The following is a 16,164-nucleotide window of genomic DNA, read 5'->3' as shown; positions in this document are numbered from 1 at the left end:
AAAGCTGCTCTTTTGATGATGAAAAAGAGACAGTTTTGTAAACAGTGTGACTGCAGCCAGGGTGATTTTCTTAGAATATGGTGCATTTTCTGATTCAGAGCCTTTAGCGCTGCTGTGAAATAAAACTCATAACAGCTCAAACATTCTCTAACCTGCCTCTCATTCCCAATGGAAGAAGAGGTCACATAATATCACAGACTGGACTCAGGCTTTGCAAGGGAATTGTTCATGTTCATAAACACTAATTAAAGTGTCCAAGGCCATAAAATAAAATCATAAAATCTGTTATACATTTCACAGTATTTAGATTGACAGGCACAAAGCTAAATGGGACTTATAAATGGGTTGGGGGGGGGGGGGTGTAATACATGCGATCAATAATTGTTTTAAACATTTCCCTTTAAATGTGAATGGTTTTATGAATGTCAAAGTATTAATTACAGACATGTAACTCAAATACATGGACATTTTTATTTCAGTCGGGCTAAATCAGCTTCAATACCAAAGAAATGTAAAAAAAATAGTACAACAAAGTACATCATTTTACAAATACTCATAATGGAGGTCTATGACATATCAGAATAATCACCAAAGAAATTCAAAAATGTCACAGTCATAACAAAATAGAAAAAGTCAATACAATACATACGATGCATTAGTAGCTGTACTTGAACTGTTAGCTATACCGTATACTTTACAAAATTCTACTAGAAAAAACTCCCAATACCAATGGAATATCAAGTAATATACTGTATACAAAATGTAAAAAAAAAAAAAATACAAACAAAAAACAGAATTGTGAAGTGTGTGTGCATTCATACAGGTGCAATTTGCATGCAAATCTGCCTCAGTGTGACAAATGATAAAAGCAGCTACAGTTTGTAATCGATTCCATGTGACAGCTGAGAACAGTTGAGGATAGACTAATCAGTTTGACAGCAATTGGTATGAAGGGGTTGTAAAGGATGATGTCACTGCCAAATTGTTCCTAAAAAGCTAGCACAAGACATCTTCCGGAAAAAGATGCACCATTAATGTTTCATATATTGGACCCAGATCAGGCTAAAATGGGGTATTTGTATCACAGAACTTTTCCAATACTAAAATCTGATACCAACAGCAACATCTGACATAACAGAAATCAAAACAAAGCAACTGGATTTTCTGCCTTTGTCCACATTAAGGGATGTTAGCTCTAATGGAGAGTAATGGGATTATAATAAATTCATTTTGCTCTTATGACTCCAAACTATTTGTCTAGCCGTATACCGTTTGGTAAAAGTAATTGATCCGATGGGTACTCTGTATCAGCAGAGTTTAGTACAGCGATGAAGACTTGGTTTTGGTGCATCTCTCTGTAGATTACAAGTTTGTGCTAATAACGACTCAAAGCCATAATCTTGTTGGTGGCAGGAATAGTCGTGTGTCACTATAGTGTAGAGGAAGAGTCCATGTTACTAGCTCTTTCAAACTGTTGAGTCTAGCTCTAAAATTAAGGGTCGGCTTCCCCGAAAGGCTTCTTCAGACCGTCTTTGTCCCATTGATTCAGAATGAAACAAAGATGGCCTGAATGCTTCTGAGGAACTCTGTTGAGCGGAGCGATGGGTAGGGGTCATGACATGACGTGTGTATTTCGTGTGATGATGGACCTTGGCACTGACTGGTTCCCCACAGGGAAACCTCTTCAATAGATAAATGCTCTAATAGATCAGACAGAAGTACACAGACAAATGCCACTACAAAAGTCCACTAGTAATAAGAACAATAATAATAATAACAATAATAATATCCCTCGACAACGGGATTCATTTTGAAATATGTGTGATGCTGTTCTCCCCATCCAGGGAGCAAAAATAGATAATTTGGCAGGAAAAAAACAAACTGTCTTAACAGTCCACACTGCGTCTCTGAGTGTATAAGGGTACAGATAAATTAGCTGTGATGCTAATCCATTTGCTCCTGGGAGCTCCCATGGAGACAGCGGTTGCTATGGTAACTGCATGCGCTCTGTCTCTTTATCTAGGGTGTGTAACAGTCCAGAGGAGTGTGTGGGTGTGTGCATATATATGTATGTGTGTTTGAAAGCAAGCCTTGGGGACTTGGCTGGCAGGTTGGTAGTGATGATCAAATGAGTAACTTTGATCCCCGTGTTGACTGATCTGGGGTCCGTTTTGGGAGGATCCCCCTTTGATGCTGTAGATACAAACAGTGCTACTATAGCTGATCTGCGCTCCGGCTCTGCCGCGTCCGGACAGAGCCCTGCAGCGCCGGAGTGGGAGGGGGTGGGGTCCCGTTGCCGAGGGGGCGGGGCTTGGCGTTGTGGACGTCACTCGGGGGTGGAGCTCTGGTTCTGCTGGTATATGGAGGCTTTATCCTTCAGCAGAGCCAGGCACAGGTGGCAGCTCCAGCTCCCTGGAAAACACACACACACAAAGACACAGCTTTTAGTCTAATGTTTTTCCCACTGCGACTCACAAACTTCACTATGATTTACAGCTGATTTTCAGAAAATAACTGACTACAGATCATGTCTGTTGTTTCTTGAGCAGCATCTATGTAATAAAAGGATGTAAAAGTTCTATTATTGTTAAAATTTCACTTAAACTATATCCTCACAACTTAGCTTGGAATTTTCACAACTCCTGCAGTCCTACAATTCCATCTACTCCATCTTTGATTACTCAAATCAACATCTGAGGAAAAATCTGATTTCTGTTTTTTACCAAAAGCTTGGACTTCTCGATTGAAATTCAGAACCCTGTCTGATATGGATTTTGGCTGATACCTTTTACCATGTGTTTTGAGATTCTAGCCGCAGCCTGCAAAACTACAGCTGCACCGTGGGACTGCAGAGCATGTAGTATTGTGCTGAGCTTTCACACTTCTGTGCTTGATTGATTAGAGAACAAGGCAACAAATCAGGCCGAACCCGCTCACTAGGCGACTGGCCTGGCAGCAACACCCGACCCAGCACAGTGAGGCTTTCTGGGCCATACAGCTGCATGCGTGTCCCTTCAGTTTCTGAATTTCTAATTCACTTGGGAGTCTTCAGTGTCAGCTTACCCTCTGGGGGTTCAGTCATGGGGGGGCTGAGACAGTACATGTGGTAGCCTCGGTCGCAGTCATCGCAGAACAGCAGCTGGTCCTGTGGAAACACAGCGAAATGGCATGAGGTGCAGTCTAGCAACTGGACAAGCAAAGAAAGTAAGACAGTTCCCAAACAAAATTAGTCTAAGGCTTGGTGTTTTCCCAGCACTTGTAACTTAGTCAACTTTCTTTGACGGGTGTAGCAGGCTTTGCTACATGTTGAACATTCACGTCATGAGAGTGAGTGTATTTCTCTGATGCTATAGGGGAAAATTTTGGATGACGGTTCACAAAAATAGACAAAGCTGTCATCAACAACAGGCCCACACCTGGTAAACGCAACAGACAAAGCTGTCATCAAGATATTTAACCCTGGGTAATGACTCACAAGGGGCTGTGGGCCTATTGTTGACAGATTCCACAAGACAAAACATCCAATATGTTTAAATGACAATGGGCACCAGGACAAGAGACCAAATTTCTCACTTGGTTCTTGGACTGCTGCAAAAGCAAACTGTAAATCTGTATAGCTTGCAATATGCAACATCGCAAAAATTCTTTCAAACCAAGAGGTCTGTAGTATCGTCAGTGTTTTAGTTGCAAAGTGAAACTACACCTTACTTATCGCTTCAACAGGAAATACATAATCAGATATGTAATCGTCTGATTCACGTCAACGACCAGTGAGTCAGGAGAGAGACACTAGAAGTAAAAGATCTAGATTTCCTGGATCATTTTTGTTGCAGTGGTTCTCTTTAAAAGGATTATTTCTAAACGCTGGGCCTACACGTTTGCGTGTTGGCAGTAGTGTCAACTTTTTTGCCATCGTGACACTCCACTGCGACATGAATATGCAGAAAACACTGAGGGCCAGGGGTGCAGTAAATATGGTAGAGGTGCTCACGTCGTTCTCTGAGGTGCCGCAGACGTTGCAGCACTTGCACTCAATGCACTGCCAGCGGTAGGTCTTCACCGCAGCCATCATCACTGCTGTGAACTGCAGGCATGTCGGGTGGCCTGGGGGGAAAGACGGAGAACATCAGAACACGGGGAGAAATGCAATCAAAAAGATAACTAAAACATAACACCGGCTGAGGGTGTCAAAATAATGCTTAGGCTTTCTAGCGCAATTAGCGATAGAGGGAGACGTGATTGGTCCGTACCTGAGCGTCCACAGTCTGAGCAGGATACCAGTTCTTCTGACTGGCCAGTCTTCTGGTTTAGGGTGGAGTCTCCCAGGCAGAAGTCACAGTAGTCGTTGGGCAGGGCCAGTCCGTTGGGACCCTTCTTAGGTGCTATGGTGGAAGAAACCGTTCAGTGTATGCTAGTGACAGTCACTTTATTAAAAGATTTTGTTATCAAGGGAAATGTGCTAAATTAAGAGTTAAGAAATCAAAATTGCCTTGTAAGTTAAGTCCTACAAACCTCTGCAAACCATATCAACCAAATACACTGCCTTATTTCAGCTAGTCTGCTGAAACTACGCTGTAAAGTACAGTCGGAACTAATGAAAGCGTGTCAATTGGCAATTCGCTCTGATTCGAAGCATTTACTGCCACAGTGCTGTGTGCACCAAAGAAAACAGAAGCAATGTGATGGATGTGTTGAAAAACAATATCATGGATGAGATGCTGAATGAACGCCGGGGATCCCAACTGTGCAGGAACATCGAGTCTCATTTCCCATTAAACTTCTGTAGGGTGACTGAAAATGATTTGGAAAATCAAAAAAATGAAAAAAAGGGGGGAAAAAAAGAAAAAGAATGAGAGAGACTGCCCTTGTACAAGCGCACACACACTAGTACGCATGCACCCAAACCCCCCCGCCCCTCTCTCTCTCTCTCTCTCGCCAGTAGAGTGTGACTCACTCTTCTGCTCCTCAGGCTGGCGAGGAGTGGGTGGTGCCTCGATCTCCTCTCGGTCCTCGCCCTCCTCCTCGGCCAGGTGAGAGTGTGTGTAGTGGTAGCTCAGGCCCGGACGGTTCTTGTAGCGCTTCCCACAGACTGACACACACACACACACGGTGATACAAAAGTGTTACAGCAACTGGCGGCTACCAACTACGACTACCGTCCAAAAAGGCCCAAGGTGGAACCGGTAAACAGCGCCACTCATCGTCCCACAACCGGCTTTGTTTACGTTTTTTGTTGTTGTTGTTTTGTTTTTACGTTTATTTTTCATCCGAAAACGCCACTCGCAAACTCATACCGCGGAGCTGTGCAGGGAGCAGGGAGTTACTGAGCACACAGAGTGGTATTTAAAAAGAAAAAAAAAAGAAAAAAAAAAGAAAAACATCCAGCAACTTTTCCAATTTCTATGTTGTCGGACTTCAGTTCCAGATGGGGTCTTTCGGGTCAAAGCATGCACGGCGGCAGGTTTCTCTTTCACGGGCGCACACATCTTACGCTTTCACGTAAAGAAAAAAAAAAAAGATATTAAAAACACAACCGCCTCTCTTTCTGACATGCAACACGCACACCAGCGGACGTTCTCTAGGGAAGCCGGTACTCACTGTCGCAGGCGTACGGCTTGTCCCTCTCCTCCAGCGCTGCAGCCGCCGCCTCCGTCTTCTTCTTGCCATTCCTCTCACTGCGACCCTGGGGAACCCATGGAGAAGCGGCGACGGTTGAGATGGATAACGCTACTGCAGCGGCAACACTACACAGTTTAGCCACTATGGGAACCAGCCAGTGGGAAAGGGATTTGGATAATATTGCTGTGTTTTCCCCTCACGCGCTGATCTCCTGGGATCCTTTGAGGGATTAGACACAGTATGATACTCACCTTGGACTTGCTCTTGCCTCGTCTCTTGGGGGTCTCGTCCTCGAAGTCCTCGTCGTCCAGGTCATCCAGGTAGTCGTCATGGTCCAGGACTCTCTGCAGGGGTGGGTGGGTGGGGTTAGGACAGGGACACTGACTAACTGTCTTTTATATATAAATACTTCCATACTTTTGAGCATCCAACATCCATGGGTGCTATAGTGCCACTGCTTGGTAATTTATTCATTCATGTTGTTGAGCTTTTTGTGGCTGTTTTTTGATAGCTTCATTCAGAAGTTATTTGTACTGAATGCAAATATCATCGAAAATCACATAGGCAGTAAAAACAGCAGGCACTCATTACCATGTGCCGATCTAACTACTTCTGCTTGTTGAGAAAAGTGATGGTTCTAGTGAAAACTAACTTCAATTGTCTGTTCGCTACACTAGAGATGAGCAAAACTACATGGAAGAACTGGTTAATCCGATTGGTGCATATTGAGCAAAACCTGCATTCTTTACTCCTTCTGCTCATTTCCTCTGCTAAGCCAGAGGCAACTCTATAAAAACAAACCAACTGTAGACATCTGAATCTGTGTTCATTCATGAAGGACCTGGGTCATTAATTGAAATCCTTTCAGAGACACTGAGGGTTTGCTTCAGCCTGCCTGGAGCGACGGCTGGGTGGGATTTGCCCTTTTGTGAAAATCTGATTAGTTCTATCGCGCTAGATCTGTCAATCGCACTGGCAGAAAACACGGGAGTGGCCGGCCGGCCCCGAGCCTGACCTTGCGGATCCGTCCGGAGGAGGTGTGGCTGGACGCGGAAGCGGCGGCGGGCTCCGCTGTGGCCGGGTCGTCCTCGGGGCCGCGGGCGTCCGACACACCGCCCCTCCTGTCCAGGGGCTCGCCCTTGAGCAGCGCCTCCAAGCTGCTGCCGTCCACCGCCCCCAAGGCATCACGCTTCAGACCCAGTTCCAGATCTGCTACACACACCAAGGTGGACAATGAGACATGCACATCAACACACGCACAGTTGAAAGAGAACCATGCGGACATGTCACATGAAAACACAGACACACACAAACATCAAATTCATTGTAAGCAGATGATGCATCTGCTTTTGAAATATCACATGTCAAATGAATGAAATGTTTTGTAAATATTTGGGCGAGAGAGAGAGACACTTAGGCTTGCCCAAAGATTGCCTAATCACAAGTCACGACACTGGCTGAGAAAGATCCTCAACAAATAAATGTGTTTTGATGCAAGTCAAAACACGAAAGTCTGTGGAGAAAGGGAGAAGCGTCAGCTTTGTTTCTACACAGACAACAGTGAAAAAAGATGAGGCTTGGAATGTAGTTGCTTCGGCTGTAAGTACAATATAAGTACAGCCTATTGTCACGGGGTATTTCTCCTCCATTTAGTGCATTACAAATACGCTTCGGGTCTAAACAGCCCAGCTGCGACTCGCGTGTGTAAATCGCACTGCGCTGCCGTTCCGCATCCCGTCCAAACAAGCCCTTACACTCTCAGCTGATATCGCACACTGTCACCTAGGAATGTACAGTATGTGTGAGACATCAGGCTGATACCAAGCAAAAAACAGCGTATTTTTATTGGATAATTTCCACAGTGCTAAAATACGACACCATATGCAACTTGTCAGAAATCATAGCAAAGCAACTTGTTTTTCTTCCTTCTTTCACACAGAGAATGATCTTAGATGTCTTTAACTGTGTAATGACCGCAAAACCAATGGTTTAAGTCTACAATGTTCAGTAAAAGCAATGGATGCGTTTGGAACATGGTTTTTAGAATGTTCATTAACTAAATGAATGATGGGTTCACTTTGGTGATAACCAGTAGTTTAGCGTGCCTGTGCAAGGGTGAGCAACAATTTATGGTTGATCAATAAGATCAACACGGGCACAATGTTTCACAGACGCAAAGAAAAGACAAGTGCACAGCTCTATCAACCCAGAAACTGTTTTCCTGGTGGGGAAACAAGTTGTTGTCCGACTAGACGGGCCGCTGGATGGCTCTGGTACCTGCTTTGAGGGGGGGGAAGGCCAGGCGGGGATCCTCGGGGGGGTGGGCACGCCGTTTCTTCCTCCAGCGACGGGCTGGGTAGGTGTAGAGCTGTCCTGGTGCTACCCCTGATGACACACACAAATGCAAATGGAAGAATGAACAAGTTAAGTAGGTTTTGGCGTGAGCACACTTAAAACTGTGAAAACAAATGTTCACAAAGGGCTTTTGGTATCGTCTATGGTGTAGGTTCTGGAAAGATGACGCAATGCTGCTGTTACGGTGGCACAATACATCCAAATAAAAATAAAATTGGTATTTGTGCAGTTAAAAGCTGAAAATTGTTATCTGCCATTTTAGACATTATCAATTACACTTCCTGGACAGAAATGTCTGTCTTTCACAGCGTGTATGCACAATTTTAACTTGCTGACCAATCAGAAGCCAATAATCCTATGGAGTTTTGAACAGACAAAGGAGTATGCCTGACCAGTCGGATAGAGAGTTGTAAAATGTGTATTGTGCAGCCTATGTTTTGAATGCTTCACCCAGTTGAAGTAAATCCAAGTCAAAATTGGTTAGGGAAAAATGCCTGAATGTCACATGGAAATATGAACGCTTCTAGCAATGTTTCTACACCAGCCCTACTACTGATCCAGACCTGCGCTCCTGTGTCTCTTCTCCATCCAGATGTAGCAGTTGGACTGGGCCACGCCGGTCTGAGAGTCCAGGAAAGGCATGAGGATGCTGCGCTCGGCACACAGACGGGCATTGTAGCTATGGCACTGCTCCATAGCATCTTTGTAATACTGCTCTCCCAGCCTGAAATGTGGAAGGTGGATACCAACAAGTCAAAGAGGAACAAATTGTTAATGATCGCTGCTGAATAAATATTGTGCAGAGCTAATAATATTTGTAAGTAATATCTGTAAGTAAATCCCTACATGTAAGTAATCCATGCTCTTTCCCATACTTCCCGCTCTTCCAGTCAACCTAAGGTGTTGAAACTGTCAGCAGCATATGTTTAAATTACTCTACAATTTTTTTTATTTTATTGTATTGCTTATTTGTTTTTGTATTTTTTTAATATTTCTTTTCTTTGCTTATTTTATATTCTATTTGTATGCTTATATTCTATTTTCTTTGCCCTGCTGAATCCTATTGCTTTTGCTGCTGCAATGACCTCATTTCACCATGGGGATCAATAAAGTTTCATCTTATCTTGTCTTATACAGTGACAATGATAATGTGCATGGCTGTAGTGTCGCCCAAAGATGATGATAATGAAGAGGGTGTGTGTGTGTGTATGTGTATATGTGTGTGTACACAGCAGAATCTGAAAAAATGGAAGATATTACAATTAGCCTAAAATACATTTTCCTGAATGGCGATTGCGGCTGGCACTGCTCAGACAGCTGTGATTGCAACTTTCATATGCAATCATGGAAATTGGCTTTGGCGGAAGTATACCACAAAAGTGAAATGTAACCATTACAAAAGCATGATTTGGAAGTGTACTGCAATGATGTTTTGTTGCATATTACAACATTCTCGCGACAATTATATGGCAGCCATCTTAGGTGTAGCCAAGATGAAATATTACCATGATATACGAGTGAGTGCCCTTCCAATTCCTCAGTTCTATAATGTGTATTTTCGGCTCCATATATAACCAATTTTGTCGTATTGTTGTATCAACAAATCAGAGAGTGAAGTTTTGCCCATGCGATCTCAGCATTTATAATAGGACACGGATAACTAAGTCTGATTCACTGTGATAACTAACGCAACAGTGCCGATGGACGGGTATCAGAACAAAAGGTTGATTGTTAGCAAGCCTCTCGTCTCAACAATGCGCCCGCCAAGCTGGCAAATAACTGATAAATTAAGTCTCCCCTTCATCTTTGAGCGACTAAGTGGCAACAATTTGGTGATATTGTATATTATATCATCAAAACACACCCCTGCCGGGCTGACTGGTCGAGTAAGTGGGGAAAGACAATACATGTCCACATTGAGGTAGCCTCATTCATATCTGACCAAAGCTAGCTAGCTAGCTCAGTGGATAACGTTATTCTCTGGGGACAAATATTATCTTCAAGATTGTGGATGATGCGTTTACATTTTTCTGCACTTTACACTACCATGTTAATTAACCAATTCAACATTCGCCACTGTATGGCTACTGCGTGTTTGTACTCTTCCAGTAAATAAAGGTAAACTTACACTTTCACAACACTGTCGACGGCCGCCGCCATGTTTGCTTGATGCAGTTGTGTGAAGTGCCACTGCGGCTGCGCACAACTGCCATCACGTTCCACAGTCACCTTTTCAGAATAAAAGTAGCGTTTTAGTGCAAGCCAAGGCTGCCTAGCTACAGATGATCTCATCTCGGCAAATGTGATCTCTCCCTCTCCCTCTCCCTCTCCCTCTCCCTCTCTCTCTCTCTCTCTCTCTCTCTCTCTCTCTCTCTCTCTCTCTCTCTCTCTCTCTCTCTCTCTCTCTCTCTCTCTCTCTCTCTCTCTCTCTCTCTCTCAAATTTTTCCATTTAACATTTATGGTGATTAAATTTGACTGCTGTTTGAGTGGCAATCACCAAAATTCACCAAAACTTTACTTTGACATTATTCTACAAAAGAGGACATTTTCAAAATTTTACCAAGATTTTTTTCTTTCACGTTATTTTGAAGAAATGAGCTTACAAGATCAAGGAAAATCCAATTCTATGAAATCATCACATTGCATTGCCTGAGTTGGTTGGTTGTCACTTCCCTGTAAACATCTACAATTAGAATATAGATTCAGAAAAAGGGCTGTCTACATTTTTCTCTTCTAACCATCTCAGGAAATACAATTCAATGAGAAATGAGCATGGTTTTGCTCACCTAACATTTCTGAAAAATAGTAGCAGTCAGGTTGGATCAGTCTGGTGCTCTTTGATGTTAACATACATAGTAAAACACAAACATTGTAAATGAAACAGCAGTCTGTATACAGGCCTACAGTGATATATTGTAGTGTGCTGTCTGTCTCTCTTCTCTCTCCACCTGTTCTGAATTCTTCTCTTGCCTCTTTTGTCTCTCCTCCCCCTCATCTCTTCGTCTGTCATCACTTGTTTGTCAGTCCAGGTTGTGAAAAGGATTAAGAGAGACAGCTATCAATGAATATATAAAACTTTGAAGGCTATATGATATATGGTAGTATGTGTTGATCACTCCTTATCTCTGTCAAATTTAATCAAAGGTTGTGCCTCTTTATATTTCACTAACTCAATATATATATATATATATATATATATATATATATATATATACACTCACTGGCCACTTCATTAGGTACATCTGTTCAACTGCTTGTTAACACAACTATCTAATCAGCCAATCACGTGGCAGCAACTCAATGCATTTAGGCATGTAGACATGGTCAAGACGATCTGCTGAAGTTCAAACCAAGCATCAGAATGGGGAAGAAAGGTGATTTAAGTGACTTTGAACGTGGCATGGTTGTTGGTGCCAGACGGGCTGGTTTGAGTAATTCAGAAACTGCTGATCTACTGGGATTTTCACGCACAACCATCTCTAGGGTTTACAGAGAACGGTCCGAAAAAGAGAAAATATCCAGTGAGCGGCAGTTCTCTGGGCAAAAATGCCTTGTTGATGGCAGAGGTCAGAGGAGAATGGCCAGACTGGTTCGAGCTGATAGAAAGGCAACAGTAACTCAGATAACCTCTTTACAACTGTGGTGAGCAGAAAAGCATCTCAGAATGCAACACGTCCAACCTTGAGGCAGATGTCACTTTGGTAGCCGGTTGACACTGAGCTGAAAGCTGATACCTACCCAGTATTAGTAAGGTGTACCTAATGAAGTGGCCGGTGAGTGTATATATATATATATATATTGTAATATATTATATTAGTCTTTATTCAACCAGGAAGTTCCATTGAGATTAAAAATCTCTTTTACAAGAGAGACCTGGGTTTATTGATAACCAGTCAGGGTTATCAATTGAAAGGGTCAGCAGCTTCAAGTTCCTCGGAGTTCACATCTCTGAGGACCTCTCCTGGAACCTACACACAGACACCGTTGTCAAGAAAGCTCGCCAGCAGCTGTATTTCCTGAGGAAGTCTGGTATGAACGCCAACATCCTCACAAACTTCTACAGAAGCACCATCGAGAGCTTGCTGACCGGCTGCATCACAGTGTGGTATGGAAACTGTTCTGCCCACAGTCGCAAATCACTACAGAGAGTAGTGAAAGCGGCACAGCACATCACTGGCAACGGACTCCCTGCCATTCAGGACATCTTCCACCAGCGGTGCCTGCGGAAGGCACACAATATCATCAAGGACCACAGCCACCCAGCACACAGACTGTTCTCCTTGCTACCGTCTGGCAGACGATACTGGAGCATGGCTGCACGCACCACCAGACTTAAAAACAGTTTTTACCACCAGGCCATCAGACTTCTGAACTCATAAAATTGGTACCCCTCATTGCATTTCTGCTTGTCTGCACTATTTAGATAATAATTGCACTATTCCACGGACTGCTGCTATTCAACCAGGACTGATACATACCCTCTGTGCAATACACTGTCATTTTTATGTACATATCTCAAAACAAAGGGGAAGGAAAAAGCAGGAGTGAAAGGCCCAGGTCAGGGATTTCCTCCTACTCCTCCTCCCCCATACTCACCAACTTTCCAAACGACATTGCACACATACACAAACACTCACACACACGCAAATGCACTGTTGTTCCTGCAACACCAAGGTTGCTGCATATATATTTTGTTAATATTTTGCTATTTTTGTATTTTGTATATATTCTGTTAATATTTTGCTTATATTTTGTCAAATTATTTTTTTTTGCTTATCGTGTCGCCTTATCTGCTGAGCTGACCTGACTCTCGTCCAGTACTTTTCATTGTATTGTTGACCCTGTGTTAACCTACATATGACAAATAAAACTAAACTTACAATAAACCCGCTGAGTTCCAGTTCTCTTGTAGTTGAGTAACTTTATACGTTTGCTCTCTAAATAGAGAAGCAGAGAAAATGATATAAGGGCACCGTCTTATCAGTCCTGTGTCCTTGACTGTCTTCTGGAGACAGGACCGGAGCACTAACAGCTGGTAAACAAGTTAAATGAGAGATTCAGTAGTTTTCTACTCTGAACAGATACACACTGTTAGGCTTGACCCGATTAGCGGCTGGATTCACAGCAAAAGAGGCGGTGGTACGGTGCAACCAAAAGGTGTTTATTCACCCACAAAGATGACATAACAAGACAAAAACAAAACTAGTTAGCAAAAATGAGAGGCATAGCTGCGAGCAGCTCTCCAGGGTCCTACCAACAGCAGAGTCAGATAAACACTGGCAGCCTTTTATACTCTGCCTTAGGTAATTAACCTGGATGCTGCCAACTATAGGGGTGTACTTAATGACATTCAACAATTCAATATACTTCCCCTTTAAAATACCATTTTACATATCTATCTAATACATACTGTACAATTAAACAGATGTTGCTCTCAAACAATAAATACTGCAACATATAAACAATATACATTTTAGTCCAAACAAACACACAACAACCCCCCTCTGCTATCCCATCATATGGTCCCTCCCGGACTATATATAGGTGCTCGGACACCCTGGAACACAGACAAGACAGCACAGGTAAGTGATTGCATGAACCAACAATTAAAACCCTTACATTGCACCAGTGTAGTATTGCACTTGCCCATACCAAATCATGACATTCAACCAAACAATGAAAAGTTCTGAAGTACTGAACATTTGTTTGCTTCTACAGGTGGAGATTATCGTTGCCCATGCTGAGTAGCTGATCCAGCAGGACAAGATAAAATAACTCACACAACTAAACTTAAAATGTTTAGTAAAATGTATATTCACTAAAATCATGACTGTGCAATTATTAATGCTGTGCAAATTACGCTGTGCAAACTATTCAATAAGTGTACAATACAAATGTGCAAATAGTGCAAAGGATTAGTAACGAAGTGCGCCTTCGTTACACACTAAAGAAAGAATGATATAGCCTACTTAACGCATATATAAATGATTAAAGCTTAATTTCTTCCACACTGGCCAAAAACAGCAGCACAAAACTGTACATAAAAGATGCAGACAACCAACATCAAACCAAAATACACTGACATACAAAATTACAGAAATAAAATAAATACTCAATATAGCCTATAAAAAGCAGGAACAGTTTAAAAAGAAATTTGCCTCAAGGCCCTTGATGAGGTTTTTAAATTCCCTAAGTGATACTATAGGTGATCCAGTTTCACTTTTTTTTTTTTTAGGGAGTTCCAAGCACTTTTATCCCAACTGTGTTCAGACTTTCAGCACAGACAATAGACCTTTGTCACAGCAGCCATTTTGATGTGTCATAGCAGGGTAAACACAGGTGTAACTAACAACATTAATGATGGTTCCATTTAGGTGTTCAAGTGCCAGGGCCCTGCTATTGTGCATGCTGGCTCATTGGAATGGCACTGGAACAGCTACGGAATGGAACCATCATTAATGTTATTAATTACACCTGCGTTTACCCCGGTCTATAGGAATGTAGGCAGAAACTTCCACCAGACTCTTGACACATGTAATCGCAAAGATATCTGACTTTAAGTCTACGAGAGGAGATTACTGGAATACCTACAATACACTTGCACAGGGTCTATGAAAATGACAAATCCACAGAGACATTATGTACTGCATGTGTTAACAGCATTTCTTTTCTCTTGAGAAAAAGACTTTAAGTGGTAGTAACCTCAACACAGTTCATGTGCTCAAGGTCTGTTGCCAACAACTTATGTCATGATGTACCTGTCCCTGAGGCAGTGCACATCCTCTCCTGGGATAAATACGCACATTGCCCTTCTGTCTCTCTATACATGTTCTGTCTTCACCTTCTTGTTGAGACTAGGTCACTCCGCTACAGACAGCAGATGCTCTTGTCTGTTGAAGACTGCTACTCTCCTCTGATATTTTCCCATGCTACATCATAGCTGCAGTAACCGTAGCAAATCATGATGCCATGGCCTGGGTGAAAAGCCTCATCTATTGCATTAGTAAAATATAGAGAGGCACAAATTCAAAGTTTCATTTTTTAGACACATTTCCTCACATTTAAAGTCGAGGTGAAACGGCATTTCGAGAGTATCTAACTTCCGTATCGTGACGTATTTCCGAGTGAAACAGGAAAGACAGGCGGGACATAACGTTGGGAGGAATTTGATTTGAACGTTGAAAAGTGGGTGTGTCATAACACCCGAAGACACACCGAAGTACCATGCTGTTGCTAGCTAGCTAACTAATGAATCTTAGCCTCTTAGCTCTGTGCGCTAAAAGTTGAAGATTGATTGATGGGTGGATGTCATGATATTATTGGTTGAAATTGGTTATGGGCATGCTTACGTAAGCACACGGCATATTTTGTTTTACAGGAAGAAAACATGATTGAATTTTGATATAAGAACACAAAGAAATTGATTTTTTGTATTTTTTTTGGCATATATTGTTAAATAGGTGCACAATATGACCGGGGATGTGATCTAAAAGGGTTAAAAAGGCATTTTTCATTTCATCTCGACTTTAAGGATTGAAGCTGAAATGTTACAGATGTTTCATGTGGAGGGAAGCAGTTTTTATGCAAATAGTGTTCAGCAGGTCAAACAAATCGAGTTGAATGGGAGGATGAGCCTGACAAGACCGGACTTCAGGAACTGATTGACTAACCAGCTGGCAGACTGGAGACACAAGAGCCATTTTGTTTACAATGATGCAATCTTTAACTGACTCTAACAAAGCACAACGTCTTTGAAAGGCCACAGTCCTTCCCAAGATGTAATCCCATTGAACTGTCATTAGTTGATAAAACAGCATCATGTATTGTCCAGAACGAAACTACTTTACCCAACACAGTCATCTAATTAGTTCAATCCAATGAAAAACTGATGAATGCCTGAGACAGTATCGCTATATTCCATTGCTCAACATTTCACCTTGAAATGTGTTCATTAAATTTGCCTTATGAAAATATTGAGGCATGATATGGATTTGGTCGCCCTGACAACTAACTTGAAAGTCAGCAGGTTTGAGACATCAAGAATCTGTACAAGTCTGTGCTCTTCAGGCAATCCTTACGGAACTAAAGCCTTTATCTTTGTGTCTGAGAAGACTAATCGCTCTTTGTTATAGTTGTTATATTCATGTTGCTGGTTGGATCACCCCCCCAAAAAGGGTCTGGCTGCAGAC

The 16,164-nt window shown here is 42.4% G+C and overlaps 1 protein-coding gene across 3 annotated transcripts; it reads right to left on the bottom strand.

Moving 5' to 3' along the window:
• Nucleotides 1-283: 283 nt before the first annotated feature.
• Nucleotides 284-10,137, bottom strand: dpf2l (D4, zinc and double PHD fingers family 2, like). Of its 3 annotated transcripts, none has more exons than XM_071897748.2 (11): nucleotides 10,103-10,137; nucleotides 8,538-8,698; nucleotides 7,897-8,004; nucleotides 6,635-6,831; nucleotides 5,871-5,963; nucleotides 5,599-5,683; nucleotides 4,955-5,089; nucleotides 4,251-4,382; nucleotides 3,992-4,104; nucleotides 3,064-3,145; nucleotides 284-2,412 (listed from the first exon to the last, which is right to left on the bottom strand). In XM_071897748.2, the coding sequence occupies exons 1-11, from the start codon at nucleotides 10,132-10,134 to the stop codon at nucleotides 2,327-2,329; spliced, it is 1,224 nt and encodes a 407-aa protein (XP_071753849.1). In that variant the 5' UTR covers nucleotides 10,135-10,137; the 3' UTR covers nucleotides 284-2,326. The 3 variants fall into 3 exon arrangements, with proteins under 3 accessions (XP_071753849.1, XP_071753850.1, XP_078145217.1); XM_071897749.2 differs by having other exon boundaries at nucleotides 6,635-6,828; XM_078289091.1 differs by lacking the exon at nucleotides 4,955-5,089.
• Nucleotides 10,138-16,164: the final 6,027 nt, after the last annotated feature.

This window comes from Centroberyx gerrardi, chromosome 16 (assembly GCF_048128805.1).
Source record: "Centroberyx gerrardi isolate f3 chromosome 16, fCenGer3.hap1.cur.20231027, whole genome shotgun sequence".
In the NCBI taxonomy this organism is placed as follows: domain Eukaryota; kingdom Metazoa; phylum Chordata; class Actinopteri; order Beryciformes; family Berycidae; genus Centroberyx; species Centroberyx gerrardi.
Note: the sequence above shows the minus strand (reverse complement) of the source record. Positions and strands in the feature narration are given on the sequence as shown.

Bases quoted from the DNA above. Each gene is read 5' to 3' on its own strand.
- dpf2l (XM_071897748.2), bottom strand. From the start codon at position 10,134: ATGGCGGCGGCCGTCGACAGTGTTGTGAAAGT. The intron at 5,684-5,870 runs GTGAGTATCATA...TGGGTTCCCCAG, and splicing joins GAGGCAAGAGCAAGTCCAAG to GGTCGCAGTGAGAGGAATGG. The intron at 4,105-4,250 runs GTACGGACCAAT...CTTTCCCCCCAG, and splicing joins CTCAGACTGTGGACGCTCAG to GCCACCCGACATGCCTGCAG.